Below are 19,618 nucleotides of genomic sequence, written 5' to 3'. Positions count from 1 at the left end.
TGCCCCCCCCCACACTCTGCTGAAGTCGCCATCTCCCAGATCTCTCAGCTCAGGACTGTAAATCCAACTGTCAGATGGACACCTTTGTTTCTATGTCCTTCAAACTCAGCATATGCAAAACTGAATCACGACCTGACCTCCCCAGTGGAACCCCCAAACCAAACTTCCCACATATTATTTGAGGATGGTAAAAGGAAAGTAAGATTTTAACTTGGTATGAGGAAGCGTGGGAACGGCGCTGTCGTCCACATAGGTGCCCAGGCCAGAAACCAAGTCACCCTTGCCTTTGCCTCTCTCACCAACCTCCATTCCCCTATCATAGAATCAGCCATCCCTGTTAGTTCCTTAATGACCCTGTTAGTTCCTCCTCTGCCTAATTCATCTGCATCTTTTGTTTTTTTTGAGAAAGCAGGATTTATTGAGAGGACAGAAAAGCTCCCAGAGCAGGAAGGGACCGGAAGGGGTTGCCTGCATGAGATCATTTTTAACTTGGATTATTGCAACAAACTTCTTGCCTCAAATCTCTTCTTCACACCACCTTCAGAGGATCTTTGTAAAATGCAAGACTGATGTTAAGCATCTTCCTACAGCTCTGAGGACAAGGTTTCAGTGGCATTCTCTCTCACCTACCCTGCCCATCACACAAGTACCCTCCATGGCTACTGCAATGATCAACTTGCAGCTTCCCCGAAATTCTACATTCTTACTCCCACATCCTGTTTCCTTTAACTAAACACTTGTGTCCTACTTCTTAATCTGACAAATTTTACCTGTGTTTCAACATTCAGCTTAAGCACCATCTGCTCCCAAAAGCAGGCTTGATTCCCTCTACTTGACTACCCTCTTCTCCTGTCCCATGGGCCCCACAGTGCTGATCACATTTTATTATAACCCTCATTTATGGCTCTGTCTCCCCTACCGTATCACCAACTTTTAGGGTCAAGGAAACGTATCTTGTCGGTCTTAGCATCAGCAGTGCCTAGTCTAGAATCTAACACCTCAAATACTCAATAAATTTTGTTCACTGAATTAATTTTATGTTTTTGTAATAATCTGATTTTTTTTCAACACCATATTCCCATTTCAAATACTTTGCATTATTCCCTAATAAATTCTTGAAATTCTATAATATAGTTATCAGCTATCTTAGGCAATATATTAAAGTTTCATTCATATCTGTTTTAGAATCCACTACCTCAAAACACTTGATCACAATTCAGTAGTATGAAAAACTAATCTCACAATTTTAGGACAATAACAGAATCCTCTTGTGACATTTAGTTGTGCTTTGCAACAAAATTCTTGAAGTAAAGGTGCTAGAAAATAAAGTCCTAAGGAACACAGTTTTTCCCACAGAAGATTTATCACATGTTTGGGATATTCAGCATAGACTTTCTAGTAGAAGTTACAGCTACTAATATTTAATTTTTCTCAAAGATTAACAGGCTAAAGCTAAAATTAAATGAGTAATCTCTTGGATATTCAAATAGTATACATTTTTTGAAATTTAATAACTCAGAAACACCTAAAACACAAAATATATCCTGCAATTAACAAAGACATTTCTTATAAGAAGAAAAACCACCTTTCCATTGTTGCATACATAGGCTTGAAATCAGCCTTAAAACCTGCATAATTCCTAACCTTCTGGGAAATGACAGAATAATAGCCAACTGAATTTTCAACTAACTTAAAACCATACTCCTATGCTATAATAAATATGGTTCCATCAACCTTAGCTACATTATATCTCTTCAGTGTTAACATTAAAAAAATTTCAAAACTGTATAGTGAATTTACTTCATGTGATTACGGTCAGGTCATTTAGAGAGAGGAGTCCAATTAGCCATACCGTTCTCCTCTACCTTTAAACTGGGTCTCAAACCACAACAAACATCCTTCAGAACTCTTATGGTGACTGCACTGATTGAACAGACAAGCAAAATGATTCAGCCAGACACACCAGACTATGTTTTTGGATAGCCCGTGACTAAGAGTGGATTATACAAAGAAACAAAACAAAGAAACACAATGGGACCCACAAAGTCTAAAACATTTACCATCTGGCCCTTTACTGCAAAAGTTTACTGAATCCTACACAGTAGACCACAGTTTAGTAGCTTCCAAAAAATCTATTTTTGAAAATATATCTTAGTGATATTATTTGCACTTAAATAACAATCAAATGTCAATTAAATTCAAGGAAACATTAAAATGCATATAAATACTTTAAGGGTGAAGGAGAAAACAAAACAAACATCTTAAAGCAACATATGAAACTTCATCAAAGACTTTTGAAAATATAATCTAGGACCCAATACATCATAGCTTAATAAAAGATATTAACTTAAAATTTTTTCTATGTCTGTTATTTGTACCTTGTCTACCCCTGCTTACAGATGCACAGGCAAGACCTCATCTCTACAATAAATCAAAAAATTAGCCAGGCGTGGTAGCATGCGCCTATAATTCCGGCTACTCGGAAGGCTGAGGCGGAAGCATCGCCGGAGCCCAGCGGGTCGAGGCTGCGGTGGCCGGGAGCGGCCACTGCACGACAGTCTGGGCGACTGAGTGAGACTCCAACTCCAAAAAAAAGAACTCTAACTGCTTACAGGATTTGCTTCTTTGTATGTGTACCAATTCCAAACCATACTTCAGTAAATTTTGCCAGCCTTCACATCCAGGGTTACTTTTGGATGAGAGCATCACTGAAAATTTTCCACAATTCTCTGACACAGTAACTATCAACTTGTCACATGTCAGACATGTAGCAAACAATACTCATTCCTATCTTTAAGGTCCTTCGAAACACTTGTGTAGTTAGCATACAAAACAACACATCACAAATGATCCTACTGACTTATATTCAGTTTGTAAATATCCCTATTTGAGTCAATAACCATGATCTAATTTTGAAGACTAAAAAGAGAGAAGGTTCAAATGTTCCTATTAAAAAACTATATACTACCTTACTATTGCCGTACCACAATTTCTTTTCATATCTAAGAGTATTTTTACACTCTGAGCATCAAGCGCTGCCACTGATGATGCACCAGTTTCCTCTACAGTTCTTTGTTTACTATTTTTCAATTATAAGAGTAATATGTGGTCACTGTAGAACATTTCAAAAATACACAAAACTATTAGAACATAAAAATAACCTGTAATCACCAAGTAGAACACTTTGCTTTAACTCTTTCCAACACTTTTATAAGCAAGTACATATGTAATATCCATTACATATATACAAAATTGGAATGGCAGTATGGTTTTATAGCTGGCAAATTTTTCCCCTTAATGTTGTAAACTCTAATAAAATTTTTTAAGTTAATACATAATATTTTCTGGATTCCTATACAATACTCAAAAATAGTCTCTAAGATTCTAGTAAGCATTTGAATGGAATTTATCAAACTGTTCTCTCCTAAGAAAAAGGACTCCATGATAACATAAATAACATGCATGCATATTAATAACGTAATAATATACATGATACAAGTCACTGTCCTTGTTATTTAATAACTAATGATTTAATTAACAGTCTACAGACACAATTGGTAAAGGCTACTATCAAGGGCCATGATTTACTTTAAAGTAATAAAAAATATACTCTCTGACTTTGTAAATTTGACATGTATTTCACATGAAATTAGGTACTCTCAAAAGTTAGATCATATTTAATCTATAAATAACACAGGTTACCTATACATTTTCACTTAATTTTCCCTTTCTGAATACACCCTTAATGAATGGTCAGTATCGAGTAGTAATTCTATTGATAAGGTACCAATAAGGCAGCTTAGAGAAGAAAAATATGTTGGTTAGGCTGTATTTAAAATGAAGACAACTTATAAAACTGTATTCATGACCAATAATTGTTCCATTTTTTTCTTTTGAGTCGGAGTCTCACTCTGTCGCCCAGACTGGAGTGCAGTGGCCGCTCCCGGCCACCGCAGCCTCGACCTGCTGGGTTCCGGCGATCCTTTCGCCTCAGCCTTCCAAGTAGCTGGAACTACAGGCGCACACTACCACACTCGGCTAATTTTTTTGATTTATTGTAGAGATGAGATCTCGCCAAGTTGCCCAGGCAGGTCTCGAACCTGCAGGCTTAGGCAATCCCTCAGTCTCCCAAAGCGCGGGATTACAGTCTGAGCCACCGAGCCTGGCTAATTGTTCAATTTTTTTTGTTTGTTTTGAGTTGGAGTCTCACTCTGTCGCTCAGACTGGAGTGCAGTGGCCGCTCCCAGCCACTGTAGCCTCAACCTGCTGGACTCCAGTGATCCTTCCGCCTCAGTCTTCCAAATAGCTAGAACTACAGGTGCACACTACCACGCCTGGCTAATTTTTGATTTATTGTAGAGATGAGGTCTCGCCAAGTTGCCCAGGCGGGTCTCGAACCCGTGGGCTCAGGCAATCCATTCACCTCAGCCTCCCAAAGGCGCGGGATTACAGGCTGAGCCACCAAGCCTGGCTTAATTGTTCAATTTTTAAGGCTCATCTTCATTTTATCTAAAAAAGTAGAAAGCATCTACCAAATACAACTACTTCATCAACATTTTTTCTCACTCAAACTTTCTTTTCTAAGATTATTTTTCCTAAAATGACTCAAACAAGCTTTTGATTTAAGCACTTGGTCTTAAACCGGTGGCACACGAATAAAATGTAAAATACATTAAAGCATTTATAAACTGCCATAAAGTTATACTGTTATTATCAAACAGTTTTCCTGAAGATCTGAATCATTTCATCCTTAAAATAACTTTACAAAACATGAGGTCTCTTTCAGTGTTTGTACATTTACCCAACAATGTGCTTACTATGACTACCATTAACTGAAAACTCTTTTACATTCCCAGCATGTGGCAAAGAACTTGTCCCACAGGAGCTGCTTAGTAAGCTCTTACAGAATGAGCCATATGCTAAACAGTAGGGTTACCAAGATGAGCATGACACAGTTCTTGCCTTAACATGCTCATATTTTATTTAAACATGGAACACAGCTATTGAATAACAACCACTTACTACCTGTCATCATTTAGGCACACCGCCATTTTAAAAATTAAATCGTACCCAAAAGCCAATTTTCTTAAATGTTTCTAAAGTAACTTACTTGCTGACTTCTTTATACTGGGCTATCTCCTCAATATAAAGAAGATCATGCAACCGTGACTGATAGTTGGTCTTGGTCAATGATTTGTCTAAAACAGACTGGGTAAACAGCTGGTCAGCAGAGAGAGGAATTTGGTATCTGATAAGAAGGCTCTTCTCCAAATCAGTAGTTTCATTAGGTTCAAAATCTATAATAGTCTTAGAAGAAGAATCCCAACGCTTAGCTGTGGTTACTAGCTGTTGTTTTGCATTCATCAGGTATTCCAGATCTAAATGGAAATAAAAACACATTTATAAAGAAACACAACATTAAAATTCACAAATAATACATTACACATTTTGGTAAGAGAATTTAATATGCTAGAGCTAAAATTCTTAAAAACAAAATAACACAAAACTTGCTGACAGGGTTTCTTCCCCTATCAGAATTTTGTCTCTTTTAGCAAAACAATATTAATAGAAATGCATGTTAAAAAACAAAACACGCATCTTTTTTACATTAGGCCTACAACAAGCCAGAAATAGTAATTAACACTTTAAAAACACAGATTAACAATTAGAACTTAACTTTTTACTCAAGAGAAATCTGATCTGCAGGAAGAAGATATGATAAATTCTTCATAAGTTTTATCAGGTGATAATCACTTTTTCCTCCTACTACCCAATGTCATTAAAGAAAGAGAAGACCAAAAATTTTTGAAAAGTTAAACATTTTGTGTGGTAAACCACAATGAAACTATGGTATCTTAAAATCAACTTACTACAAACAAAAATCTTTTAGAAAACATTCATGTAAAACACTGCTAATTCCTCATCAAAATGTGATATAGGGTCATTCAAATAACATTTTCGAAATATCTAGTTTAGCCTCAGTTAAATTATATTTTAAGTAGGGCACAGTGTCAAAACAAATGACCGTTCAAGTTCTGACAATTCGGGGGGCGGTGGGGGGGCAACAAGAACAGCACCAGGTGAAATCCATAGCAACATAAATTTGAAAGCACTGTGTCAGCTCACTCTACACCTAGTGCTTGTTACTTTTCTATTGAGTAAACCACGTATATACCCATAAAAATGAAACTTAACCAGAAGAAAAAAATGTTAATTGACTTACTACACTAAGATTCAGTCTTAACATAACATAATTGGAAAGACGGTTAGGAAGACGTAACAAAAAGTTTAGACAAAGATCAGTTAGTCTCCAAAGCATAAAAACAAGTTTTCCTAAACTATCTTTGAAATGCAAGCATAACATGTAATCACTATGTCTTGCTTAGTAAGAGATTTGTCTACATTTAAGTATTACATAAACATAGGCACACATACCACGCGTGGTTAATTTTTTTATTTATTGTAGAAACAAGGTCTTGCCAAGCTGCCTGGGCTGGTCTCGAACCCACAGGCTCAGGCCATCTACTCGCCTCAGCCTCCCAAAGTGCTAGGATTACAGGGTGAGCCACCAAGCCTGGCCAAGGCCCTAATTTCCAACCTTTGCCTATTGAAAAGGTTTCTAGCCGGGCTCGGTGGCTCAGCCTGTAATCTCGCGCCTTTGGGAGGCTGAGGTGAGTGGACTGCCTGAGCCCGCGGGTTCGAGACCCGCCTGGGCAACACGGCGAGACCTCATCTCTACAATAAATCAAAAATTAGCCAGGCGTGGTAGCGCGCGCCTGTAGTTCCAGCTACGTGGAAGGCTGAGGCGGAAGGATCACCGGAGCCCAGCAGGTCGAGGCTGCGGTGGCCAGGAGCGGCCACTGCACTCCTGTCTGGGCGACAGAGTGAGACACCAACTCAAAAAAAAAGAAAAGGTTTCTTTACTTTTTTAGATTAGAAAATAGGAGAAAAAGAGAGAGAGAGAAAGAGAAGATTCACCTCCCCAAAGTAGGGGAGGAGGCCAAGTCTAGGAAACATGGCAACCGTGACTCAAGGAGCCACACGCCCAGACCATGGCTTAGCAAAGCAATGGCTGAAAAGGCATTTCTAAAGCCAGTTTTACTATTCCTCAAAAGGTAACATAAATACAACTATAATCATCAAAATGTAAAGATAGTCTGCTCATTAAAAAAGTGGCACTTTTAAAACACTCTGGATTGATGATCTGCTTTTTTGCAATGGCCTCAGAAGCAAAAGTTTCCTAAAGTACACTAACCATAATTACTTCCTAAATCGTGCTACAATTGAGACCTGCTATTCATTCATTAGCTCACAGCTACGAAAAGTATTTAAATTTTACAAATGCCAACATTCCTAAAATAGACTATCATCACTAAAGATCAGATACTTATTATCATCAAAATAGCAAGGAAGTACATGATTTTGGTCCTGTATCCAAAAGTCAAAAAGAGAAATAGCAATGTTACAGTAAACTAAATAATCATTTCTTTAAAAATAAATAAAAACTAAGGTCAGGAGTGGTAGTTGACACCTGTAATCCCAGAATTTTAGAGGCCAAGACAGGAGGATTGCTTGAGTTCAAGACCAGCCTGGGCAACAAAGTGAGACCCCATTGCTACAAAAAAAATTTTTTTAAAGCTGGGTGTGGCCAGGCTTGGTGGCTCAGCCTGTAATCCCGGTGCTTTGGGAGGCCGAGGTGAGTGGATTACCTGAGCCCGCAGGTTCGAGACCTGCCCCGCCAACTTGGCGAGACATCATCTCTACAATAAATAAAAAAAAAGAAAAAGAAAAAAAAATCAGCTGGGCGTGGTAGCATGTGCCTGTAATTCCGGCTATTCGGAAGGCTGAGGTGGAAGGATCTCCAGAGCCCAGCAGGTCAAGGCTGCAGTGGCCGGGAGCGTGCCACTGCACTTCAGTCTAGGCGACGGAGTGAGACTCCAACTCAAAAAAAAAAAAAAAAAAAAAGCTGGGTGTGGTGGCACACTCCTGTAGTCCCAGCTACACAAAAGGCTGAGGTGGGAGGATCACCTGAGTCCAGAAGTTTGAGGGTGCAGTGAGCTATGATCACACCACTGTACTCCGGCCTGGGCAACAGAGTGAGACCCAGTCTTAAAACAAACAAACAAACAAAAATCATAAATAAATAAATAAAAATTAAACTCTATAGAATAGTGAAAAATCTACTTAGTATGTAGTTTAAGAATATATAACTGCTCTTTGGGGGTCAGAAAATTATATTTCATAATTATACTTTAATTTTACTTTATTTTAATAAAATTAACTCAGACTACATCTAGATCAATGTTATGTTCATACACTTTAAGAAATCACTAGTTATTCCTAACTGATGTTTAAGTAGCTGAGACAATAACAAACCTAAAATGATAGCGCATCCCTTTGCAAAAGTTTTTTGAATCACCTATTTAATATGCAAACCAAGTTATACAGAAAGACTTTCTACTCTAGACTAGAAGTATTCAGGATTTTGGGATACATGACATGAGCAATAATAGTACCTGTTTTTCTCATTTTATCTATATAGTACCCTCGTTTTATGAAACTCTTAAAATTATATGCTTGTATCAAAATATCACATGCATCCCATAAATATGTACAACTATTATATATCCAAAAAAATCAAAAACAAAAAAAATTGTGTCTTCAACAGATAGCACAACAGTTTCAAAACAATTCTCAAACAATGTTAAATTGTATCAACTTACTTTTTTTAATGACTATAAATAGTGCAGAGGAGAGAAAGGCTGGAGGAGTAGAAGGAATCCTGAAAAAATAAATCTACGTGTGCCAGTATCCAAAAGTCTACAAACTACTGATCTAAGTCATTAACTCAGATGTCAAATATAAATTGTGGCCAGTGACTACTACTAAGGCTATTTTGCAAAAACCGCTTCCCTTTCCCAACTTCACCAGAACTTGCATCAAATTTCTAGCTCCATCCCTCTCACTTGTAAGAAGAAACTTATTAAACCCGCTTAATGACTCACTTAAAAGTATTAGGTCTTGAGAGTGCCTCTTTAAATAGAGAAAGAGGCTTGGTCCCCTTATAGGAACATTGGTCATGACTACTACCAAGGCTCTTGTCATCCCACCTGCAGCACCTGCAGGCCTGCTAACATCTAACCAGACACATGTACGACTCCAGCAGCCTGAGCCAGGATCATCCTTGACGGGCACTTTTCTTCAACCCAGATAAGGCTAAAGCAAAAATACTCTGGAAAGATGAAAAGTGAGCAGGTTAGGATCAATATTCATAAAACCATTTAGGAAGAGTTTAACACTGACTGAGTAACCAACTCCTGTAACAGTAAATCTCAGAGCAAACTTGACAGAAACTATAGACCTATGGAATTTGTTACCCTGCGAAACTGTAAATAAATTTTAAGAGAACTCCATAAGAAAAGTTCATTAGGACATATTTACTCTTTTGAAGATAGCATAAGAGAAGGCTGCCACTGTCAAAAACAGATCTCAAGGCTGAGACAACCAGCAGGTCGATAACAAGATACACTTCCCAACCTTCCTTAACCTTCTGACACTGAGAACAGCAGTTGGAGTTCTCATTTCAACCACACAGTTACTACTCAAAAAAAGCATCAAAAGGGCTAGTTTGTTTTGTCTTGAAATATGAAGACTGGAAAAATATCTTTGCGGGACCTGTAGAAAGGACAAGGAGGAAGTGAGGAGGAATGAAATCTACTATTCTGGGACCCAGCACAGGGTTGACACAAAGGCAGGCAATGAACGAATGTCAGATGTGGAATCCATTAAGCCAGCTGAGTGTGTCTAGGCCTTAGAGAATGAGATGAAATGCTTCCTAATTCCAAAATCAGACACCACTCTCTTGCTTAGAAAATATTTTGGCCTTTAGCTTTCCAAAATCTGACTGCCCAAATTAACAATAAAGTCAAATCCCAAAGCCATGCCAAACTACCACTCCAGCTATCCATTTCAACATCCTTTCACCAAAGCTGCCACACAGAAGTAAGATGAATCCCTCTTAGCTTGCCCATGCATCTGCCCATTTTCTCATTTTCTCTCTCTTTAAAGAGGCTAACAAAAAGGGAAAACAGCAGAGCAGCAGCATAAGAAGTACCACACACTTTTTATACACTTCCATTCAGTTACATTTACCTTTTCCTGACAAAAGAGTTTTGGGGTTTTTTTTTTGGTTTTTTGGGTTTTTTGAGTGGGAGTCTCACTCTGTAGCCCAGGGTGGAATGAAGTGGCATGCTCACAGCCACTGCAACCTCAACCGGACAGCCTCAGGTGATCCTTCCTCTTCAGTCTTCCAAGTAGCTGGAGCAAGAGGCACACACCACCATAACCAGCTAATTTTTTGATTTATTGTGGAGAGGAGGTCTCGCCAAGTTGCTCAGGCCAGTCTCAAACCTGTGGGCTCAGGCAATCCTCTTACCTAAGCCCACTGCGCCTGGCTGACAAGAGTTTTTAAAATCTATTTTTCTATTACTTTTCTGATCACATAATTTTACATAGATACAGATGTATAATATGTTCTTAACTTATCAACAACTTTAGCATTTGGGAATAATTTTTAAGTCATACTAAAGTTTAATGCTAGTGTTAAAATACACTGCCAGATTCAAACTAGATAAATGTATAATACCAGTTTTCAGATTTTTTTGTTTGTTTTTGTTTTTGTTTTTGTTTTTGAGTTGGAGTCTTACTCGGTCGCCCAGACTGGAGTGCAGTAGCCGCTCCCGGCCACCGCAGCCTCGACCTGCTGGGCTTCGGCAGTCCTTCCGCCTCAGCCTTCCAAGTAGCCGGAATTACAGGCATGCGCTACCACGCCCGGCTGATTTTTTGATTTATTGTAGAGATGAGGTCTCGCTGCCCAGGCGAGTCTCGAACCCGCAGGCTCAGGCAATCCACTCACCTCAGCCCCCGAAAGGCGTGGGATTACAGGCTGAGCCACCGAGCCCGGCTAAGTTTTCAGATTTAAATGAGCTAATTTTCACCATGTTACTCCAAATATTCAGAATTCAATTTTGCCAAACAAAAATGTTTCATTAATCAAAGTTGTGGCATAAAGCATGTTAATACAGTATGTTTTCTAAGCAAGCAGAAAATTCACTCACTTTCTTCCTCTGTAGATGCCTTTTACCACACATTTTTGAAAAGTGTATCTTGGCCAAGGTTGGTGGCTCAGTCTATAATCCCAGTACTTTGGGAGGCTGAGGCGAGTGGATTGCGTGAGCACACATGTTCGAGACTCACCCAGGCAACCTGGCAAGCCCTCATCTCTACAATAAATTATTAAAAATGAGCCGGGTGTGGTAGCACGCACCTGGAGTTCTGGCTACTTGAAAGGCTGAGGCGGAAGGATCACCGGAGCCCAGCAGGTCGAGGCTGCCTTGGCCGGGAGCGTGCCACTGCACTCCAGTCTGGGCAACAGAGTGAGCCAACTCAAAAAAATAAAAAAGAAGGAAAGAAAAGTATATTTTGAGTCCAAAAAAATTTTTAATACATAGTGTTGTTTGTCTGAACCTGAATCTCAATAACATGGAAAATAACTAGAAAAGGCAAAGCTAAAATGACTAGAGAAGAAAAAAATTCATTCATGGCGTACAAATAAAAAGTTCTGGAAGTGTGATACCTCCTGCTTTGTTTCTTTTGCTAAGGATTGTGTTGGCTAATCGTGGTCATTTATGTTTCCATATGCCATAAGAGGTAAGATAGACAAGTGGGACCTCATCAAACTGAAAACTTCTGCAAAGCAAAAGAAACCATAAAGAAAGCAGGGAGATAGTCTACAGAATGGAAAAAAATATTTGCCAACTGTATATCTGACAAAGGCCTAACATCTAGGATATACAAGGAACTCAAACATACCGAAAAGAAAAAAACAAACAGCCCCATTAAAAAGTGGGCAAAAAACATGAATAGACACTTCTCAAAAGAAGATATGCGAGCAGCCAACAGACACGTGAAAAAGTCCTCAGCCTCACTAATCATCAGAGAAATGCAAATCAAAACCACACTGTGATACCATCTAACCCCAGTAAGAATGGCCATCATTAATAAAACAAACAATAACATATGCTAGTGAGGATGTGGAGAAAAGGGAACACTTCTACACTGCTGGTGGGAACGTAAATTAGTGCAACCTCTTTGGAAAACAGTGTGGCAATATCAAAGAACTAGAAACTGACCTTCCATATGACACAGCAATCCCAGAGGAACTCATTCTACAAAAAAGATACCTGTACATGCATGTTTATTGCGGCACTATTCACAATAGCAAAAAAATGGACCCAACCGTGCTGCCCACTGAAACTGGACTGGATTTTTTAAATGTGGTACATATACACAATGGAATACTACACAGTCATAAAGAAGGACAAACATATGGACTTTGCAGCAACTTGGATGGATTTAGAGTCTCAGTGATCTATCACAGAAACAAAGAACACAGTACATGTTCTCACATGTTCTTACTCATAAGTGAACCCTGAATATTTACCATAATACTGTAAGAACGGGATTGGCAGTAGTGGGATACTGCCAGGTTGGGAGTGAGGGCAGGAGGGGACACAACCTCAATAAGGGCACCTGATCTCAAACCAGGCAAAGTGGGGACCACAGGGAGGCCCAACCTTCACCTGTATGATGACCACCTATATACCTAATCCTGAATTATACCCCACATCTTTAAAATAAAATAATAATAAAAAAAGGTTTGAATATTTTAGATATCATGACCAAAAAAAAAAATGTTTTCCTCCATTCAAATGTGAATTAACTAAAAGTAGGATTTTTAGTTCAATACTGAATAATGAACTAGAGAAACATAAATGTCTGCTATATAACTTGATTTAAGCTTCAATCAGTAATATACTAATGTAACTAAGTCCCATAATCAAATCAGTCTGACAGACACTGAGAGCCTTTACTCACTGAGGTACACTATGACTATCTAAGGGAAATAAGTATGCAACATATCTGAACTGATTTGTACATGGAACTTATACTATAGGTGTTACTACTAATTTCAGCAGAACATAGTTTAGGAAACACTGAGCTAACAGATGGCCTAGCACAGCCCAAATTTATAACTATAGAAGAAAAATACGTTTCCAGCATCCATTTAAGGACAAAACCTTGCTTAAGCAATGACAGCCAATCAAGAAGCAATACAAAGATACTTTCCATTCATAAGAAGCAATCTCTATTTTTAAAAATTTTAATAAAAATTCTAAAAATAAGCCAGGCTCAGTGGCTCAGCCTGTAATCCCGTGCTTCGAGAGACTGAGGTGAGCGGACTGCCTGAGCCCGCGGGTTCCAGATCCACCTGGGCAACTTGGCGAGACCTCATCTCTACAATAAACCAAAAAATATATATATCAGCCAGGCACAGTAGCGCGTGCCTGTAATTCCGGCTACTCGGAAGGCTGAGGCAGAAGGCTCACCAGAGCCCAGTGGGTCTAGGCGGCCACTGCACGCCAGTCTGGGCAAGAGAGTGAGACTCCAACTCAAAAAAAAATCTAAAAATAAAGATACTGCCTATTCATTTTCTAATTTCACATCATCATTAGATTTGTATGCGCAGCCCAGGCACAGTGGCTCAAGCCTGTAATTCAGCACTTTGGGAGACCAAGATCAGAGGGTTACCTGAGCCCAGGGGTTCAAAACCAGCCTGGGCAATTTGGTGAGACCTCATCTCTACAATAAATCAAAAAATGAGCCAGGTGTGGTAGTGCATGCCTGTAGTTCCAGCTACTTGGGAGGCTAAAGCGGAAGGAAGTCGGGGCTGCGGCGGCCATGAACATGTCACTGCACTGCAGCCTGGGCGACAGAGTGAGATTCTAACGCCAAAAAAAAAAAAAAAAAGTGTGTGAGCAGAAACAAAATTATATTATATTTTATAATATTAGCAAAACTATATGGAAATACAATAGATCCCAGACTTAATTCAATTCCCAACTGCATTTCGCCAACTTCTACCTAGAATAACACTTTTCTCCTAATTTCAGGCAAGAGAAGATCCAGATTGGTTTTTTTTTTTGGTTTTTTTTGAGTTGGAGTCTCACTCTGTCGCTCAGACTGGAGTGCAGTGGCCGCTCCCAGCCACCGCAGCCTCACCTGCTGGGCTCCAGTGATCCTTCCGCCTCAGCCTTCCGAGTAGCTGGAACTACAGGCGCGCACTACCACGCCCGGCTAATTTTTTGATTTATTGTAGAGATGAGGTCTTGCCAAGTTGTCCAAGTGGGTCTCGAACCCGCAGGCTCAAGCAATCCGCTCACCTCGGCATCCCAAAGCACTGGGATTACAGGCTGAGCCACCGAGCCTGGCCCCTAGTGACAGATTGGATGAGGCTGGAGGTTAGCCAGTCTGTCACACTGTCACCAATTTAACTAAGTAGTATCTTGTTTTCAATGTCTCTGAATGTTCTCCACATAAGTATTCCTAGAACAGATACAAAATAGGATACTGCCATTTTACATTTGTATTGTCTGAACATTTTCTAAACTTGTGATTTCACATAAACAAATTATTTGCCCTAAAATTTTTTGCTGACAAAAACACTAACTTGCCTAAGACAGAAGTAGGAACCAAACACTGCACTGTCTATGTCCTGCCTCCATTTCTCTGGAACCCCATCAGGACTCTCTATACAATCACACTGAAACAAATGCAGTCATGCAACACAAGTTTCAAGATTTAAAAAAGGTAGACATTAATTTTAAGGATGGAGAAATTATTACACAAATAATTTAAAATCAGCACTAGCTTGCCTAAACCTAGATTTCTTCTTTTCACGATGCTAAAATTATATTAGAAAATATATTTTGAAGATTTTATGTTGCTCTTTTTCCTTTGTATTTAAACAAATTTCACTCTGTAAAATTGCTTTAGTGTTTCCAAATTAGTCAAAAACTATGCTAAGTTTTTTAAAATTATGTTCCATACCACAACTGCTTAAAGATACAATCTTAAGAGAAAGCAGGCAAAGATCAAACCACAAAAAGGTCACTTTAAAAAAAAAGGAGAGAGTATTATAAAAAAGGAAGAGTATATCTTTGTCTGTATTAATTCCCTCTATCATATCTGAATGAAATATAAAACGTCTTATAGTGTCTTCAAGCTGAGGTATTAGAAACATTAGAAAGAAGACTCTTTACTTTTCCAGGTACCAAGTTCAAAACATCAGTCATCTTGGACAACTTTTCTTTCAACTCCTCTGCTGCATCCTTTGGCCTAGATCTGCAAGTGCTAGCTCAGGTCTTTGTCTCCGCTAATTTTTAGTTCCTCTGCCAGCACCTTAGCCCCAGTTCTCATTTTAAAAAATAAAAACTCCTATTTTTCTACTTTCTTCATTCTTTGTATAAGCCAGAAAGCATCTTAATCACGACAAATGATAAATACAGTACTACTGACTAAAAGCCTCCTGTGAGCCAGATATTGCTCAAGACGTATTCCAAGTTCTCACAGTCCTCTGTGACAAATATTGCTAGCCCCATCGTACGGATGTTTCCCAGGCAGCTCAGTGAGGCTACATCCTCCCCCCTGGGTTACACAGGCAGTAAGCAGATATCAGGACGCAAATTCAATCCTGCTTCGCTCTGAATTTTGGCCACCGCTCTTCTTCTCTAACTAAAGAAGCAGTACAGAGCTGAGGCAAAAGCTGTCCAAGTGCCTTCAATCTTCCCAAGCCAACAGAAGGGCCCTGAAATCCTCTTCACCTCCCCTCTCTCAGAGATATCCCCTCATCAGCGTTAGTTGCAAAAGTATCATTTCCTTTTCCTCATTGCAGGCATTTAACATTTTATATTATTAATTAAATATGTTGTTAACTATTATCGTAAGGATTCTTGACAGCACTTACAAACTTATTTCTATTGGGAAATAAGTCATGAGTTGTAAGCCACTGACCTAAAAGCAAACTTCTTAAATACAACCCATGTGTAAGCCAAGAACATCCAATTATATCTGAAAGGAGAAAAATGCATGCTGGTCTCTCTCTATGATTTAAATAGGATGCCTCTTAGTAGTTTTCAAGTTCTGGCCACTAAAAGCAACTTAGTAGTGTGAGGGTAGGTGACCACAACATGAAAGCCAAATTCAGCCACTGTTTTTGAAAATAATGTTTTACTGGAACACAGTCACACTCATCTGTTTATACATTGATATTTACTACCTGGCTCTTCGCAGAAATAAGCTGCCAAGTCCTTTGTTAGTAGATTTAAACCAAATTATTTTTATTTTGTTAACTATTACATCTATTTGGCTATGGAAGCTAATTTATTCTGATTCCAAAGAGTACCGAGAAGATGACAAATACATAGTACACAATAAAAACAAGTAAAAGAGATCAAATCAAGTGGGAGATAGGGGTAACATTAAGTCTGGGTCATATCAGCACACATATAAGAAGATACCACCTAACTGTTAAATTTGATAAATGTTGCTTTAACAACACTAAGCAGTTAAAGTAAAAAGAAAGACTGACCAATTCCACCTGTTCACTATATCCAAAACACAAAATTCTAGCATTTGCTCATGAGAAAAATGACTTCTTCTAGTTTCTTATAAATGGGGCATTGCAGCACATAAAGAAAAACTCTCCATAGCATGGTAATAGTCAATAAAACACCAAGTTTCACACAGTTTTGCTATGGGGTATGTTTGCTAAACAAATATTTAATGTTTGCTAAATAAAATAAAACACCAATAAATCCAACCAACAACCAAAGAAATGTGGGCTCCTGTGCCCATTCCTTGCCCTGTTGGATCTTGGCATGAAATTAAGGTATAGGCAGTAATGTAACGACGTACAGAGTAATTCATCAAGTTCTGCTTACATACTGAAACCAAGGGCCTGTTCCCCAAAACAAAATGCAGATCCTATTAAACACACCTTGGGCTTCTTAACATTAATGAATGTATAAACTGCCTTATGTATGCTTATACATAGGACTTTTCATTCAGAGACAGTATACTAACATCAGTAAAGTTAACTGGACAGTCAGTAGGACATAGAAATAGACACTGTGGGTCTTCTACTCAAACTCATACTGAAAGATTTTTACTGTGCTAAAATCATCTTACTTCAAAATGAAACTGGTAGACCAAAACAGACCTGGTTGTCCATTCACACAAGTTTGGGGAGACTTGGAGCTCAAGCTTTGCCTGATGACTGCAGGAAGGGACTAGGGCACAATGTGATCCATTTTAAGCCCACTACCCAGGAAATGAGTCAATTAACTTGGGATCTTCTTCCTTATTCCCTACCTATCCGTGGAACATTTAGGGGCCAACACATATCTTTTAATGTTGCCTTTTAATACATTGCATCAAGGGGAAAAAAGTCTAAATATTACCTTCTGTAGAAGCTGCATCAATCATTACTCTTTGCATGAGTACTGGTTCCAATCCAAAGTCGAAAACTATGGTTTGGCGAAAAGTTCCAAATATTTCTGTGTTAAATGCTATCCCGACTTTATACACGTAATGATCTAATCCATTTTGGGCCATCTTTCCTCCTATCCATTCTTGGCAGTTTTCTGGGACTTCTTGTGATACCTGTGTAGTGCTATCTCCAGCAGATATTGCAATGATACTAAAATGAGGACGATGCGCATCATAAAGCAATGCTACCCGACACAGCATTCTTGCAGGCTACAAGGAAGTTAAAATAATTCGTTGAGTACAGGGGTGATAAATCCAGCTGTAACTGGGATTGTCAATTAAAATACTTCCATAAGGGACTTTTACTTTCCCGTGCTTCTAAGGTATTATGCTAAAAACACAAATTGTGTTCAATAGCCATTTAAGAAAAAAATCAGAATTGTTTTTAAAATCAGCTGATAAAATTATATATTTATGCTGCATCCCTAGCCTCCCTGCCCTTTCTGTGATATGTTCTTCTTTCACTGTAGTGAAAGCTATCATCCCATATAACCACCGACCTCCAACTTCCATAGCCTTCACCTAAAAAGTTTCATGTAGCCTCAAGTAGGAAGCCTTCATAAAAGGGCAATTATCTCTGAAAGCACTGGACTGGGTTCAAGGCTGAAGCTCAATGTTCTTAGATTTTTTACATCTCAAGATACGGATGGTACAGTGCAAGAAACGCCACCAAAAAGAACACAGAACTTTTCCACTGAGCATACTCACAGATATTTTTTTTACTTTGCTTCAACCTTAAACGTTGTTATAATTTAAGATGGGAAGCACTGCAGAAAATGTCCCACACTTAAAACCCATTATTACAGAATTTGTGATTTCATCAAATCAGATATAAAAACAAGAAACAAATTGTGGCTTAAAAATCTTAGAACTGCCAAATTTAGCAATCAATTGTTAAATAGTTAACTATAAGCCATGAATCCCATCCTATGTCCCAAGTTTCGAAGATAATATGTCGAAGACTTCTTTATGAGTAAGTAAGTGAATAAGGAAGCATCCCAAACATCTACAAAGATCTTATCTCAAAGTTTAAAAGAACTGTACTTTTAATAATCGAAATACAGAAATATACTTTTGTACAATATAGAATCTATGTATAACTTACTTATATTAAGCCATTTTCAATGCTCTTTTCACAGAGATTTTAAGGTCCAAAAAAACTTTGAGATAACTGAACAAAATTTATAGTCTTTAATTAGTACAGAATTCATACCTTACAGGTGAGAGCAAAGGTCCACGTCTGATGAGATTTTTTGGTGTTGACAGTAACCAACAGGTCAGGATTATGTTCCACCTTTACCCCTTCTATGCATTCACTTAGCTGAAAACAGAGCGCAACTCATGTTATGTTTTTACTGCTAAAAGCTCAGACAAATCTTTTTGCATGGAAAATAAATGTCAAAAGTAAAGACAATGATGGAACTGTTTATCAAGCAAGGCATTTTGATACATTCACTTTTGATAAGAACAAAATGCAGTAAAGCTAAAATAAAAGAGAAGAAAACTGGCAAGCACCACAAAATGGTAATCAAAAACTACCTGAATGAAGGTAATTAATACAGTACAGGCAAATCTTCAAACAAATGGCACAGTTTCTATTTTTGTTGCTCAAAACATTATTCTATCAGAATCAAGTTCTTGGTATAGAAGTTAAGGAAAGAAACCAAACTACAGCACATAACACAGTCAGGACTCAAACAAGTTCACTGTTTAAGACAAGTAAAAATATGTAGCTTATTTTCCTCACCACTTTCTCGGGAGACAATGAATTCATCCACTTTTCTATCAAGGTTTCCATGTAACTGCCTGAGAGCTGTTTATTCTCATTTTGCTGTTTCAATTTTATCAGGCGTGAAGCGTATCTTTTCTGCCATTCTGCTAGTTCTTCCTGGGAATGTGCTGAAGTACACTGGGCACCATACCTACAGATTCCTTGCTCTAAAAATCTAAGTAGAACAGGAAAGACTGTTTTATCATACACTTTGCGGAGCCATTTAAAAGATAAACTTCCAGCATTAGCCCTCTGACTTCTTCAATAACGAAACAAAACTTCATCTCCTGAAAGGCCCTATTTATCACACTGGGAGAAGAGGTTTAGGGAACATTAATAAAAGTTAATCAAAGACATAAACTACCCATATTCACTGACTGCCTTTGAAATAATGGAATC

The 19,618-nt window shown here is 38.4% G+C and overlaps 1 protein-coding gene across 1 annotated transcript in view; it reads right to left on the bottom strand.

Annotated features, from left to right (window-relative positions):
• Window positions 1-19,618, bottom strand: part of HELZ (helicase with zinc finger) — a 164,149-nt gene that overhangs the window by 98,268 nt on the left and 46,263 nt on the right. Inside the window, exons 9-12 of the mRNA XM_021716430.1 lie at window positions 19,196-19,394; window positions 18,662-18,769; window positions 17,361-17,658; window positions 5,111-5,378 (exon numbers count right to left, since the gene is read on the bottom strand). Coding sequence (XP_021572105.1) covers window positions 5,111-5,378; window positions 17,361-17,658; window positions 18,662-18,769; window positions 19,196-19,394 — 873 coding nt within the window. The remainder of the gene's footprint in view (window positions 1-5,110; window positions 5,379-17,360; window positions 17,659-18,661; window positions 18,770-19,195; window positions 19,395-19,618) is intronic.

Source organism: Carlito syrichta, unplaced genomic scaffold (assembly GCF_000164805.1).
Source record: "Carlito syrichta isolate Samal-C Ts95f unplaced genomic scaffold, Tarsius_syrichta-2.0.1 Scaffold308813, whole genome shotgun sequence".
Taxonomy (NCBI): Eukaryota; Metazoa; Chordata; class Mammalia; order Primates; family Tarsiidae; genus Carlito; species Carlito syrichta.
The sequence above is the reverse complement of the archived record's forward strand: the minus strand, read 5'-3'. Positions and strand labels throughout refer to the sequence as shown.